The sequence below is a fragment of the Chlamydotis macqueenii genome, chromosome 5 (genome assembly GCF_036417535.1).
Source record: "Chlamydotis macqueenii isolate bChlMac1 chromosome 5, bChlMac1.mat, whole genome shotgun sequence".
NCBI classification, from domain to species: domain Eukaryota; kingdom Metazoa; phylum Chordata; class Aves; order Otidiformes; family Otididae; genus Chlamydotis; species Chlamydotis macqueenii.
In genome coordinates this window covers 61,746,617-61,761,425 of record NC_141560.1, presented here as the reverse complement: position 1 = coordinate 61,761,425, position 14,809 = coordinate 61,746,617, and the positions used below count along the sequence as shown (strand labels likewise).

General features: G+C 37.9%; 1 protein-coding gene across 2 annotated transcripts in view; it reads right to left on the bottom strand.

Moving 5' to 3' along the window:
• Positions 1-14,809, bottom strand: part of PARVA (parvin alpha) — a 66,764-nt gene that overhangs the window by 12,811 nt on the left and 39,144 nt on the right. For both annotated transcript variants that reach the window (XM_086749029.1, XM_086749030.1), the window contains exons 2-8: positions 11,917-12,006; positions 11,747-11,817; positions 10,752-10,854; positions 8,720-8,860; positions 6,482-6,597; positions 1,079-1,137; positions 381-400 (exon numbers count right to left, since the gene is read on the bottom strand). In XM_086749029.1, the coding sequence (XP_086605155.1) occupies positions 381-400; positions 1,079-1,137; positions 6,482-6,597; positions 8,720-8,860; positions 10,752-10,854; positions 11,747-11,817; positions 11,917-12,006 (600 nt within the window). The remainder of the gene's footprint in view (positions 1-380; positions 401-1,078; positions 1,138-6,481; positions 6,598-8,719; positions 8,861-10,751; positions 10,855-11,746; positions 11,818-11,916; positions 12,007-14,809) is intronic.

Genomic DNA, 14,809 nt, shown 5'->3' with positions numbered 1-14,809 from the left:
GAATAATGACTCAAAATCACTGATGTGTAAGTGGGTAATGTATGCAAGAATGCCAACAAGTTCACCAGCTGGCTTATGATAAGACATCATTTAATATTATGCTGGGAACTTAAGACTATTAATATATTACAGTAATGTTCTGCAGGTTAAACCACAAAGCACCTGCAAATTAACATGTGCTGAAAAGCAATGAAGGGTCAGACTGATTTTAATGCTTTTTTCCCTTTGTTAACTGCCACAATAGCCTGTGGTACATAAACTTATACATTTGCCAGGGCAACTTGAAATCCTCGACCTCCCTGATCAAAGTGACCACCCATTGCAGAGCTAATGCATACTTTATCTGCCTCAAGAAGAATATAATAATCAAATGAACTTACCATGCCTTCCTGACAAGGCCCTATGAAAAACAAACAAAGAAACAAACAAAAAAGAACAAAACACTGTTATATATAAATTCACTTGCAGGCATCGTGTTGCAAAAGAAACCAGAATATGTGGCCAGATCTTCAGCCTGGTAAAAACTGGAGTAGATCCATGGAATTAAGAAAACCTTCATCAAGTTACTTGAACTGACAATCTGGATTACACTGGAGTCCATCAGTATAATATCTCCTGGCTTCACTGAAGTCTCACTAGAGGCCAGATCTCAGATTTCCTACTATCAACCAAATCAACACACCTTGCCTAAGTAAAGAAGGCTTTATCAAATAAATACCAACACAAAAGAATGGGACACATGTTTCTCATTTGTTGGAAGGACTTTTGAATAAAATAATATGAAATATAATAAATACAGAAATAAATTAATAGTAGATAAATATAAAATTTTGTCTATCTTCACTCTTTTATCCTGGTCTCCTGCTTGTAGTTCGCCAGCTCTGTATTTCCTCATGCCCTTTTTATTTTTAGATGTATTGTTTGCAACTCTTGAAAAGGCTAAAATACAGTCACTGGCTGATGCATCATCTTCCCTGGAACCCCAATACCGAAATCTAAATATCAGCAAATGTTTGAATTTCTGAGATGCATCTGTGTTCAATTACTGAACTGCTGGCAAAAAGTGGTGTTGACATACTCAGTGTTACCAGTTATTTCCTCTTGGATTTGTCGAGACTGGAGGATTCCTTCTCGTTTCTGGAAAAAATAAAAAAGTGACATTTTTCTCAGTGAAGTTTAATGCTTGGGGTACGGTAAAAATTTATTTGTGACCCACAAATATCATTAGATAAGAAACCTGAAAAAGAAGAACTTTTAAAAACAAACTTACAGTAATATTTTATTTCAGCTTGCAAGTGTTTCAGAAAACTCTTTTCTACATTAACAAGAAACTTGAAACTCCACCTGTAGAAGAAAGTATTTCTTTTTCTTTCTCCATTGTTCTTAATTAACTTTTCTTTTAAAGGCCCCAATTCAGCAAGGCATTTGAAACACCTAAGCACATATGTAAGTATTTTAGTAGAGGTATGTCTAGGTGAGCTGAATTAAACCTTGTATTTCAATGAATAGCTTGGCAGACGGTGCCCATGCTTCTCTTTTGTAAAAATCTTGTTCCCAGGCTATCTGTTCTTTCTGCCCTGTTCATATAATTTCTTTTTTTGCCTCAGTGTTTTCCTTTTCTGACTTCTTTCCACACAAAGAACTCTATTTGCTTGTGATGGAAAACCAAAATGGAGGATAATCCATTCATAGCCTGCTCCATACCCTAGTCATCTTGCTGTTAACATATGCATTGACTCCAATGTTCTTCAAATGCGAGAAGCCCTTCATACACGGTGGTGAGTGGCCTCCATCTAGAATCTGTACACAAAATGGCAGAAGCCGACTCAAATGGTTGCTATTTGAGTCAGTTGGAAATGGAGTTTAAAAATTTCTTTCCAGGATGCTGATCACAGTCATCTGTGGTGGTGTAAACACCGCACATATGTTTTGCCTTTCTTTGTGTTCTCTCTGCTAATGCTATTCACTAGAATTAGCACAATTTTGCAATATAGAAAGAAAAGTCAGGCAAATGCTGACGACTGCATGTAAAGTCTAGACATTAGGCAATTATTCATGATTCTTCACTCTCTGTCATACAAGGAAATGAGAAAAATAAATTTATGCTGGTCCTAGACTTGCCTTCTACGTGGACAAGAGAAAAGGAGAATAACCTTTTGGAAAAGTCCTTCATGGCATGTGAACTGGGGCTGCTGCTCTTCCCTGTCTTGGAGAAGATAGCACATTCCTAACTGAGGCAGTCCTTGGTGTATGATGTGCTGAAGATTTAGCCAGGCTTGAGTCTACTACTTCTATACTGCATTACTAAAATATGTTACTTACTTTCTGCAAGAAAGCCACACATGGCACACTCTCGGTCACTCCAGACTGGCACTTGGAGTAAACTGAACTGTACTTTTAGCTAGATGATAGTTTCAGGGGTTTTCTGTTATGTTTTTTAAAGCCCTGTTACTAAACATCTTGCATGTGATTAAAAATGCATTTAAGGAGGACCTCTGAACACTAAAAAGACAGAGTAGAGTCCAGTATGATACATGCTGAAAGAGGGGGCACAGAACAACTGCTAGCACATCTTCTGTCACATACCTTGAAAGGGCTATCTTCATTTCCACCTTGTGCAGACAGCAATAAGTACTTGCAAGAAGTTACAATCTAATTAATGCTAGCTCTAGTTAGAATTTCACTCTGGGATTTTCATTTATTTTTCCCTTTGCTGCAGGGTGAAGGGGAACCTTTATTTCCTCCCGACAATGACTCTAACACGCCAATGACGCCTTCTGGAGCAAAAGCCCTATCACTCTTGTCTCCTAAAGGAGCTGAGCATCATAGCAACGGCAACTGTACTTCTCGGTGCCCAGTTCAGTGGCAGAAGAAAAAGGCTTCTAATACTCCACTGTCCCTCTGCAAACATGTAAAAATAGCCTAAAACATACCCCAGTACCGATATAAAACATATTTCCCTTTGTAAAAAATTGCAGTTAATACAAACAGGAATTCTGCACCTTATTCCTATCGTTTAGTTTTGTGCCTGGCATCTCATTACTAATATTAATGGAATTTCCACACTGCCCAAATATGACACGCATTCACTGGACACTTATTTGACCAGCACCTGCCAAGACAGACTTTCTTATGCTTTTGATTTGTAAAGAGTGGTGAAAAAGTCCCAATGGCAACAATCAGAATGGACCTCAGAAACACTAGTCTAAGCACCTTCTCTGTGAAGGTTGCTTCCCATACATCTTTTGCACTTTAAAAATGTTCCACATCAAAATTGACATGAAGTTTCTCTGTTCCTAAAAAAAACCAAAATTCCTAAAAATAGAAAGAAGTGCTACTGAGGACTGAAAAACTGTCGAGCAATGTTCCTTAAATACAACACTGGCTATAACTGAAATAACAAATAATAAAAATTAACATCTACTGTTTGAAAGTCACTAAGAAATGAGGCATGAAATAAGATTCTCCATTACAAAGAAAAGCTGGACACCAGTGACCACGGAAGACTTTATTTGTATAGGCTTGGCATTTTCTTCCCTCACAGCTGAAAGCCTCCACCTAAGGCCATGAAAGATCTTCCTAATCACGCATAATTTTAAATTGGTGACTAACCTTGAAACAAAAAAATACACCTGAAATTTGGGTCATATGGCTGGAAATAGAAAGGGTCTCTTCCTCATCTGTCTTTATGAGGGCCAACTGTTTAATTTCCCATACAGAGTCCCACTCTGAAAACCTTCCCACAATTTGAATTGGTTTTGCCTACGTATTGTTGCTATCAATTTGATCTGGAGGATCATGTTTTACAATTGCCCCACCAAAATGAAATGCAGAACTATGCTAGAGCTTGAAAGAACAGATACATTTGTCACAAATTCAAAAAAAAAAAAAAAAAAAAAAAAGACTTACTGGGAACCTGGAGGCAATGCTGCTGAGAAACATTTCAGACCTTCCCAGGCAGTGGGACCAATGATCTCAGATGAAGCTTGTGATGTACACTTCATTCCAATCTCACTAATTTCCTAGCTTTGCTTAACAGTAGTTTATGGCCCCAAGAATTGCTGTCCAAGTGCTCAGAATATGTTGAAGCCATTCTGGCTGCTCTGCCAAAGCATTCTTATACTCTCTGACTTATATCTCTTGCACATAAACAATCAATCATTTAATCATTTGTGGATGGCATAAATGATTCATTTTTTAAAAGAGGCAAAATGATGACAAGATCCACCTCTCCACAAAAGCTCTCATTTCAGTAGAAATGATCAAACAAAGCCTGGGCTTTGTTCAAAGTTATTCATTCCATTAGTATGGAAGGAAAAGAAAATAATATAACAAAATAGCTACAAAAGGTTCAACTATCACATTTTTTTTCACCAAATCAGCTTATAACCTAGATTTCATATTACTCTCATTGCTAATAGCTTTTGTACAAAACAGCCAAAGGAAAGAAGCTTTCATAAGAACTGTGCTGACTACCTGTTGGGCATTAGCACGCTTCTTGTTTCAGAAATATCTTTGTTTCTATTTCAATGAACTACACCCAGCCAAGACAGCAACCTTCACATTTTATCTGTTTCTAAATCTAACAAAATAATGAAATGAATTAAGGTAGTCTTCCTTAAAGACTTCATAACAGTACTTTGTTCTTTTATTTCCATCTCTCTACTATTCCTTTTATCAAACTGTATAGAGCAGAATTTAAACCAAGAACCACATAGTCTGTTAAGCTTCCCTAGGCATGACCTTACTTTTACAGAATGTATGAGGGTTTAGAACATGACGCGTGCAAGTTTGAGCACTAAATTAGGCTTCAGAATCTGCTAACTGTTGATTAAAACTTTCATTGAGTTCAAAGAGTATGTGATGAATTACATAGGACCAATACCACAGGACATGAAAGACAGATTTAAGAAATAAAAATAAAAAACCCACCCACCATAAAATAAAAATAAAAAAATCTCAAACACAATTACAGTAAGAATACTGGCCCCCACCCTCTGTTAATCAGCATAGCCCTGGAGTTCCACTGATTGGCTTTCACCAAGGACTGGGTCTGCAGGATGAAATCTTCTCCAGCATTACTTGGATTTTATTCTGGCGCAACTGCTTTCTCTGCAATTCACTGGCGCCTGAGCTACAGCTGTGTAGCTGAGAGGCAAAGCAGTGGGCCAGATTCTCCCACTACTTACTGTTTTTAAATTGGTTTATCTGTACTGACTTCAGTGGATTTGCTGTTGAACTACATTAGCCTGTTAAACAAGAGGACAATTAATGTCCATTGATTCCAACAGGAAGTTTGTCTGGACATACGGAGTGACAGCAGAATGCAAGATCTGGTTCTTTATTTTAGGATCGTGTTCTTTTTCTTGTTTAGTTTCTCATCCCAAAGATGCCCTGACCACTGTACTCCCGATTTCTTAAGCTGGTTTTGGTATAACTTTGAGACAAACCAGTGTAATTAATATATTTCTAACAGACAAAGGAATGCGCTTGAAAATGATGTTCCTCTGAAGCCTTAGACACCTAAGTGCAGATTTGCTCTTTTCATCATCTGTAGAAAAACCCATGAACCAGAATCTGAGAGTCAATGAGTCATTATCAGGCGTCAGTGATACACCTACCAGAGACTCTCCTTCAGATTTCTCCCCAAATTACAAAATTTGTCTGATTTGAATGCTGGAAAAAGGAGTGGTTACTTTCTCAGATCTATCCCACAGATTTTCAGTCACATAAAACTTGAGCAATAGCTCTTTGCACCAGATACTTCAGGGTAACATCAGTTAAAATACATAAAGACAGTTACAGTGTGAAAAATAAAGGCAAAGTTAATTGGAGAGAAAGAAAAGCAGATTAAATGGGAAGAGGCCAAATAAGATAGAGCAAGCACAAGTCCAACTGAAAGAAAAGCAATTAACAGAATAACATGAAGAGTTTGAATGGAAGAGGCTCTTATAAGGAGACTGACACAAAAGGTTTAGTTGATGGCGGTTTTTTTGCACGCTTATGACAAAGCCAATACTGTAATCAGACTAAATTAGCATGCACAAGGCTGAAAAAGAATATGTAGTCACCTAACATGAATTTGAATGTAATAAACAGTGACAATTCATCATTCAGTGCCAAGAATGATTTGAATCTCTACACAAGTGAGAAGCCCATCAAAAATGGGAAAAATAATAATTCTAGAGATCATATTGGGTGATAAACACATTCCAACAATAATAATGCTTCATATATTTTTAATGTCAGAGTCTGGCCACTTCACAATCAAAATAAGATATTCTAAGCCACAGCTCAATCTGGGAAAACATTTCTGCCTTTTTCTGGTTGAAGCATTGTCAGCAGGGAAGACACACGCGTGTTTCTTGTCAGCCAGAGACACACGCATGCCCACCCAAACAGAAACTCCAGATGTATTTTTTCAAGAAACCCCTCAGTCAATTTCAAAACACTACCAAGAGCCATTTAACACCTCTCTTACCTGCACAACAACAACCTGAATGGACACATGATCTGGAAGTCTGATTGGTGCTCGAAAATACTGTGATAATGCAACCAGAAGATGAAGTATTGCTACCAGACTTTTAGCATGAACAGCTGAAATAGATATTAAAAGCACAAGTTAAAAACTGCAAAGTAACTACGGCACATATTTTTACTTTTTAGGATGTAAGGATTATGGGACTCTTTTCCTTGTGCCACCTGGAGCCAGGGGGCACTTTTAAAGCACCTCACCTTTACTGGTCTCCTCCTGCTCAACAGGTCATGCGAATGCAGCCTAGCCAGTAATACGTGTTAGCACCAAAGCGTTACTTTTTGCAGCATGTCTGGATGCCATAGGCTTGTGTAGATGGAAATCTAGAGCTAATCCAAAAGCCAGATTTCACGTATGGCAGTTTAAGTGCTGTCTTTGCATTCTCCTTGCCTTTCCTTTATTCCCTTTATTTCAATAAGGATTTATGGACTATCAGAAAGATATTTTTGTACTCGTAACATGCACTTATTCATTTTTAAGTGTCACAATGTCTGCAGGATGATAAACGAGCCTATTTTGGCAGAAGCCTTAAGCAATAACTTACTAAACTCAATGACTCAAACATTCCTCATGAAGTTGTTATAGTTCTTGTTATTGAAGCTTTTTCACAGCAGGTTTCATATGGGTAGTTAACACTAACATGACTTGCAAGATATCAAAAGCCATACTGTAGGAAATCCTTAGTCAAATATCAAACCATTGGCAGGAAAGTGAATAATTTCTAATTCTTATTATTGCCTTTCTTGTTCTATTTTGTTTTTGCATTTATAGTCTTTCCCAGCATAGTATTCCTGAATTGTCTTTGATAGCTACAGCACAGTGCACTTACACTGTTTGTAGTTGAACTAACCAGTAACTACTACCTTACTTCACTGGTAAAGTAGGATCAGATTCACTAAAATATCCTTCATTATCTTCCAATGCAAGTCTCAATTATGCTGTGGAGATGCCCATTCATATAAAATGCAGCACCGCTGTCAAATTTTGCTGGGGTGCCAGTGGTCACAGATGAGGTGCTTTAGCAGAACACTAAAAAGTCATCTGTCTGCCTAGCACTGGTGTGTGCTACAGCTGGCTCCAGCTGCTGCTGTCTATCTCTACTTCAGCTCTAAAACACATGTAAAACATTAAATTAAAACTAGAAGTTAATTTGTCAGGCCACTCAAAACACCCTGCCTCCAGCTGCATAACAGAATAGAAAAAAACCTAAGGGGAGTTTGAAGAGAGATGGGGACAGAAAACTCAGTGGGACCACACAAAGTGGTCAGAGATGCCTAATGATCACTCCCTCCCTTGAGATACTTAGAATCATAGAATAGTTAGGGTTGGAAGGGACCTTTAAAGGTCATCTAGTCCAACCCCCCTGCAAGGAGCAGGGACATCTTCAACTAGATCAGGTTGCTCAGAGCCCCATCCAACCTGTCCTCTCTATCTCTCACTAATTTCTTGTGAATGGACTGGGATACAAAACAGTTCAGTTCATGACAGGTATAGGAGACAGGGAAACTGCTATATACTGGTCAAGGTATTCACCAGTGTGAAACGATTCTGGATACCAAACTTAAAACAGATTAAGAGGCCTAATGTTCTAAAACTGATGATAAGGATGATAATCGGCTTTCATATGTGATGTGGTAACACGTGATAACATACACACTAAATTGCCTTGTGTTGGGCCACTGATGGAATTTCTACTAAGTATTTCTATATTCATTTTTAATACAATAAAACAGGAAGAGTGCAGTCCTAATCTTGATTAGAGTTTTGTAATCAAAATCAGTAGTTCAGATTTAGCCTTAATCGATCAGAGATATTATTCATATCTATGTTGCAGATTTTACACAGAGTCCTAGGACCTAACTCTCCCTTTATCTACTACATTTATGCAGCTACTTCCCCGTTTCAACAAACCAATTTACTAAGAGAAAACTTAAGCTGGTATGCATATGAACTTAAGAACAGAAATACCATACTTTGACAGACTCTGAAAAGACAGTTTATTTACATTGAAGATGGAGCACCAGTAAGAGTGCACCACATCTGGAAGTGGCCTGCAGAGCAAGTCCTACCAGAAACACCAGGTTTCAGCCTTCCCTTATCATTGGATATTTCAGAACTCCAGATAGCAGCTATAAACTCTTGGCTGTCAACAAATAAGAACAGCATAGAAAACACACAACTTACAGTCAACGTTCCATTTAATGCTTCTTGGAGGGAGTTTAAGGGTTTCGTTGATCTTTTCGAGCACTGTCTGTAGCTTCTGTTTCTGAGCAATTTCAGACTGAGTAACTTCAGCAACATTCAGCTTCTCACTTTCAAGTTTCTCTGAAGTGATAATAGAAGAAAAAACAGTAGAAAAATCATTGTCAACTCCATGAAGAACACAAAGACATTCCATGCACCCAGATGTACATTCAAGAGATATTAGACTTCCTAATTTTAAAATTATCTGGTTTTCCTTCCAGAGCCACTTTCCCCCACACTTCTGAGCTGCTAAAGATACAGTTCACATTTTCCCTTTTTTTACACATTGCCAAGTGGAAAGCCAAATATTAATGAAAACCACACTACTGGCTAACAAATATTTGCTGCAACTCCCTTTAGGGAACGCCAGACTTGAAGGTAAGGCCCATTACTTCTATTGCTACTGGGTAAAGAGCATTCTGTGCACAAGTGGCTTGTATAGCAGAGCATCAAACCTAGGAAACAGCTACCAACTTTAAGAAGATTTGTTTCAACAGTCTCAGCCTCCTGGCTTCTCCCTCAGACTCAGGAGATTTTAAGATTTTACTTGTCCCATTTCTTATAAAAGTGAAGTGACACCATATTCATAGAAATAGAAATTTATTTCTCTTAATCACCATATTCATAGAATAGAAATTTATTTCTATTTCTGCATCAAAATTTGCAGTAGATTTTAAAATATGAATTGGTTTGTTAATAATTAGTATAGATGGCTATGTATATACATACACAGCTTAGAGTTTACCATTAAATAGTAAGCAAAGAAAATTTAGCAGTAAAAGCTGATAAGAACACCAGAAACAAAATGCATGGCCATCTATCAATTTGCTTCTATGAAATAATACCTTATTAAGAGGTATCTTATTTGGCAAAAGCTGATCTTGTTCTCATCAAAGCCAACTGAGTAACTTCCCAAAGAGAGAGAGCCTGATCTACCAGCCTATGAATTGTGCCTAAGGGACTGCCATCTCCATGGGTTTGCTTCTGCCTCCACAGAAATCAGTCTGTGCATATTCTCACAACAAGATCAAAGTCTTTAGTTAGCACAGACCTGATCCACAAGGAATTAAGTGTAATAGAAAAGATTCCACTGAAATCAATAACAGCTGGATCAGTACACTAATATTTAGAGTCAGGCTGTATCTGATATGCAGTTTTTGGGTTTCGGGGTGAAGTCACTGAAGGTCTATGCATGAGAATCAAATTGCTCAGTCTGGGGCATATCCAGTCCATCACAATATACTCAATAGCTTAACCATTCATAGAAGGGAATAGTCTGTGCAGTCTTTATTAGAATTGCTCATATGATGTTTCAAGATTAATTTAAGATACTGAAAATAAATTTACTGGACACTTTATGAGCTGTAATAACTAAGAAAATGGCTTCCAAGCCAACAGTTAAAAAAGCACATGCCAGCTCTGCATTAGCAGTTTCTTTTCTCTATCTGTTTCTCAGCTGAAGCTCAGTTTGTGGTCCACTGGGTAACATTACCTCAGTAACATTAAAAGCCAGACATCAAATCAGAAAGAAATTCCAACTTTCCAGAGGAACTTAGCGATGTGAATAAACTATAGTATGGAACCAGCAGAGATTAAAAACATCCACCGTTGTACTGAAAATACCCTTGCCTTCAAACTTAACTTTCCACTTGTAGCACAGTTAAGTTTGTACAGCACATATGCAGATAATAAATTTAATTGGAGTGAACACTGTTGCCAAGACAAGAACCCTTCCTCTCTAGCACCCCAGGTACGCTTTATGGTGTTCTCATCAACTACAGAGCACCACACATTGCACTGTAGCTATAAGGATGGTGTGTATAGCCTATTGCTCAAGGGTCTCATAATACAATGCTATTTTTATATCACTTAGTGGCATAAGTGTAAGATGATACCAAGGCTCCTAAGTAGGAACAAGTGATCCACTTACTGAAAAAGTGCCCCAACAGCATGCACATATATTTTTTCTTACCAAATAATTTCTGCAATACTTGTCCATCATACAGGTCTTCAGCCAAGTCTTTCACAATAATCCTTTCTCCTACCAACACATCATTAATCCAGTCAATTAATACCTATATGGGAAACACAAATTTGGCAGTATTATACACTATTCATTTGCAATTTAAAACACATGTCATTCTGTACAATTATGAAAATATTTCACAGAAAGAACGCTGCAATGTCTCAAAATACAATCAGGCCGAAATACCATCAGAAGAAAACAGGAAGGACTTAGGAAGGACTCTTCTAAGGTGGCTGTGTCAATGCACCACAAGATCTAGACAAATATGAGACTGATGCAGTGCCTTCTGAAGTGAAACTGTAAAAACCCTCATTGTAAAAAAAAAATTCCTTATATCAAGCAGATTCAGACTTGATATAAGGAAAAATTTTTTTACAATGAGGGTGGTGGAACAGGTTGCCCAGAGAGGTGATGGCCCCATCCCTGGAAAGATTCAAGGCCAGGTTGGATGGGGCTCTGAGCAACCTGATCTGGTTGGAGATGTCCCTGCGTCTTGCAGGGGGGTTGGAGTAGATGACCTTTAAAGGTCCCTTCCAAGCCAAACTATTCTATGATTCTATGAAATCTGTCCTTTGCTTTCAGTAGTATTTTAACATGTTATTGTGAAGCAAAAAGTGTCGAAGTTGATTCTAATGAAGCTTCCTGATAAAGTTCTAACCCCAAGAATCACAAAGACTACGAGGGAAGTCAATATGATCTTAGATTGCGGGTGAAATAGGACTAAGAATCTGGACTTAAGATTTTAATCCAAATTCTTAAAGCCTCTCTGTGTCACATCTACATTGCAACAAATGACTTGCCCATTTCACTTGGATGTACGTAACATGTGATTTTATTTAATTAATATCTAAACAGTGCTTTGAAGTTTTCAAATGAAAGAGGCAGAGATAGCACTAAAAACAGTTTCACTTTCCTGAAAGTGTTTACATGCTTTCAATTACCTTCATTAGTTCTTGTAATTTTGGGTCATTTCTTGAATTTGGATCAACCATTGTTCGGACTTCATTTTCCTCTGGAAGGTTAAGAAGAAAGATATTAGAAACTGTTACAGGCATGACACTTTATTTTATATCAAGCTTTTATGTTGAGATGTAAAATTGTTGTGAATTACCTAGCATAGTGTCCTCAGGGTCTAGTTCGAATGGAATTGGACTGAGAGGTAAGTTAATGGCATTTATTCCTTCTTCCTGTAATTCGGATACTAGGAAATAAAAAAGAAGACCTTGGTCAAATTTCAATTCAATTTTACTTACTATAAGTAGCATTAATTGTCTTAATTTCTTTATAAGAACATGACTCTATTAAATAAGCCACTAGGTGTAATTACAGCAATAAAATATAGCTAACAAAAATGGGAGACCCAGCCAACAAACCTTTACTTGTATGTGAGTAGATTTTTCGTGGATAATGGTGCTGGAATCAATGCAATTTCCGCAAATCTCTTCCAGGACAAGGCTCATTGTCCTCAAATTTTAAAAGGCTCACTTGCATTTTAATGGTCCTGACATTTTAACACTAATGAATTTTAGCTGAGGGAAATGATTATTGCTTTCAGCTATGTCGCCCTGGCTCTGGAGATGCTTCAAGTTTAGCTACTTGAGAAGAGCTGGGTCTGGCTAGATATCCACACAGGAGCTGCCAGACTGATAAACTATTTAGGACTGAAGGTGCAGTCGCAGCACACAGCTACCTCCGCTGTTTAGGTCAGAGACCAGCTAAAGCAGACTGTGGGATGCTTCTGGCCTGTGTTCTTGGCCTTTCTTTAGCAGAAACCATGGCAGCAAGAAACAGGTGTAAGATGATGAATCCTTAAAAATACTGCCTTAGTGTGGAGTCCAGACATAGGATGGAGAAAGAACTTGGACACAGGAATGGGGATGTAATCCAAGATTCCACAGTTTGGAGATGCCCACAGTTGTCAGGAAATATGGATGAGTTCTTATGCAGCCAAAGTATCCTAATGCTGCAAAAAAACCGCAATGTTCTTGTAATGCATGCTCTGAGAACATAGAAACAGAAAGATCCAGAGAAGAAGGGTAAAAGCAGTCATGCCACTAGTTCTGTGCTGTACAGGTTCTGTGCCTGGTACAGTTCAGAGCAACTTCATTCATTTCTCCAGGTGACCCAAACTTTAATAGGTTGCAAAGACAACACCCTCCCTTCACTGCCCAAACATAGCTCCGTAACAGAAGAGAATAAATACAAAGAAGCCAATACACTAATGCGACCGCTATGGAAGAACACCTAGCACTGTGGTGTGGAGGGTACTCTGGTGATCAGACAAGTTTGTATCTTGCTTTGTAGCAGAACTGGTTCTTCGTACAACTGTTCCAGTCACAGTTTAAACTTAAATAACTTAATTCAACCATCCTACATGTGTCCTAAAGATTCAGGTAGCTGTATACACCTTCTGACATGAACTAAAATATATGATTTATGTGCAGATGCAGATTCACCATCTAACATTTCAGATTTACTACCTGAAGCTTTCCTCAGTTTATTTTGAAAATTACATTAACTATTTAGGTTTTGAGAAAACAGAAAAGTAGGAAGTGACAGTAGAGATCTTGTGTTTTGCTCCTGTCCCTGTTACTGCCTCGTAAGTTGGCTTTTGGAAAACCTTTCTGCCTTAAATTCCTGTGAGTAATAAGTACAGCTAAGTTTCACATCAACACTGTGATAATTAGTCAGTTGATGTGATAAGAGTACTTAAAACTTTCCAAGTATTTTCTACAATTTGTGAAATGTTTTGTGCTTTGCCAGATGAAATGTCTGTGCACGTTTCAAGACTCTGTGTAGCTATATTCAGGCATTTATGTAAGATTCATAGCAATAATGACTGCTAGAATACTTATTACTTTTAATTGTACAAAAACAACTTTAAAAAATCCACTACCTTAAATACTGAAACCCTAACTTCATTCCATACACTCACTCTGCTTGTTTATCTGTAAAATACAAATACTGAGCAGCTCTAAAGAATCATAAAATACTGTTGACAATAATTGTTCCCTCGATTGTTGTATATCCTCTAAAACTGATGGCTGAGAGCAATGGACCAAATTAATCCCTGATGTAACTCCATTGAGTTCTGAGGAGTTATAGCAAGGATGAATTTGGTCTAGCATGTACACTCTCAGGAACTGTTTACACTTAATGGCAATTTTTTTGAACTGCTAGCGCTTCTTAGAGAAAATAACTGTTGGTTTTACTAACTTCTTTTTTTTTTTTTTTTTTTGGTTCAAAATGGTTATGGGCATAAAAATGTCAGTGGATAGAAAACTTCCATGTGGAGGTCCTTCTGTTCTGAAATGTTTTGTTCATGAAGGACTTCTGCATAAAGGTTCCTAGGCAGAAAACTTTTTTTTTTTCACATCAGTCCCAAGAGGGAGCATAGTAAATAAAATCTGTTCAAGCCAACTTGCTCCACTGAGCTCTCCTATTATGAAGGGCTGGATGCTCTGCTTGGGCAAGACACGCTAGAGGAAGCACTGAGCTCATTTTCCTAGTAAAGGACAGCAGGGAAAGCTTTTGGCTCCTCTCTCCAAGGAGCAACCCACTGCTAGAGCTTGCTGACAGCTCTCCAGGGAGACCAAGTGGACCTTTCAAGGCTGAATGTTTTGTAAGGCATTCTTTACAAGGCCCACTGAACCTCCCCATATCTGTCCTCCAGCGTGCACAACTATTACATTCTACTTTTAATAACATGTCCTTCATCATCTTCATTATCAGAGTTTCTGAAAATAAGAGAAAGCAAACAAAATCCCCATCCCTGGAAACATTCAAGGCCAGGTTGGATGAGCAACCCGATTTAGTCAAAGATGTCCCTGCTCCTTGCAGGAGGGTTGGACTAGATGACCTTTAAAGGTCCCTTCCAACCCAAACCATTCTATGTTTCTATTATTCTAAAAAACTGCCATAGCTTTGCATGGAAAGGGAACATAAAATACAAATAAAATAATAATAAATATACATGAGAAACTAATATGTTGATCTGTTCTAGA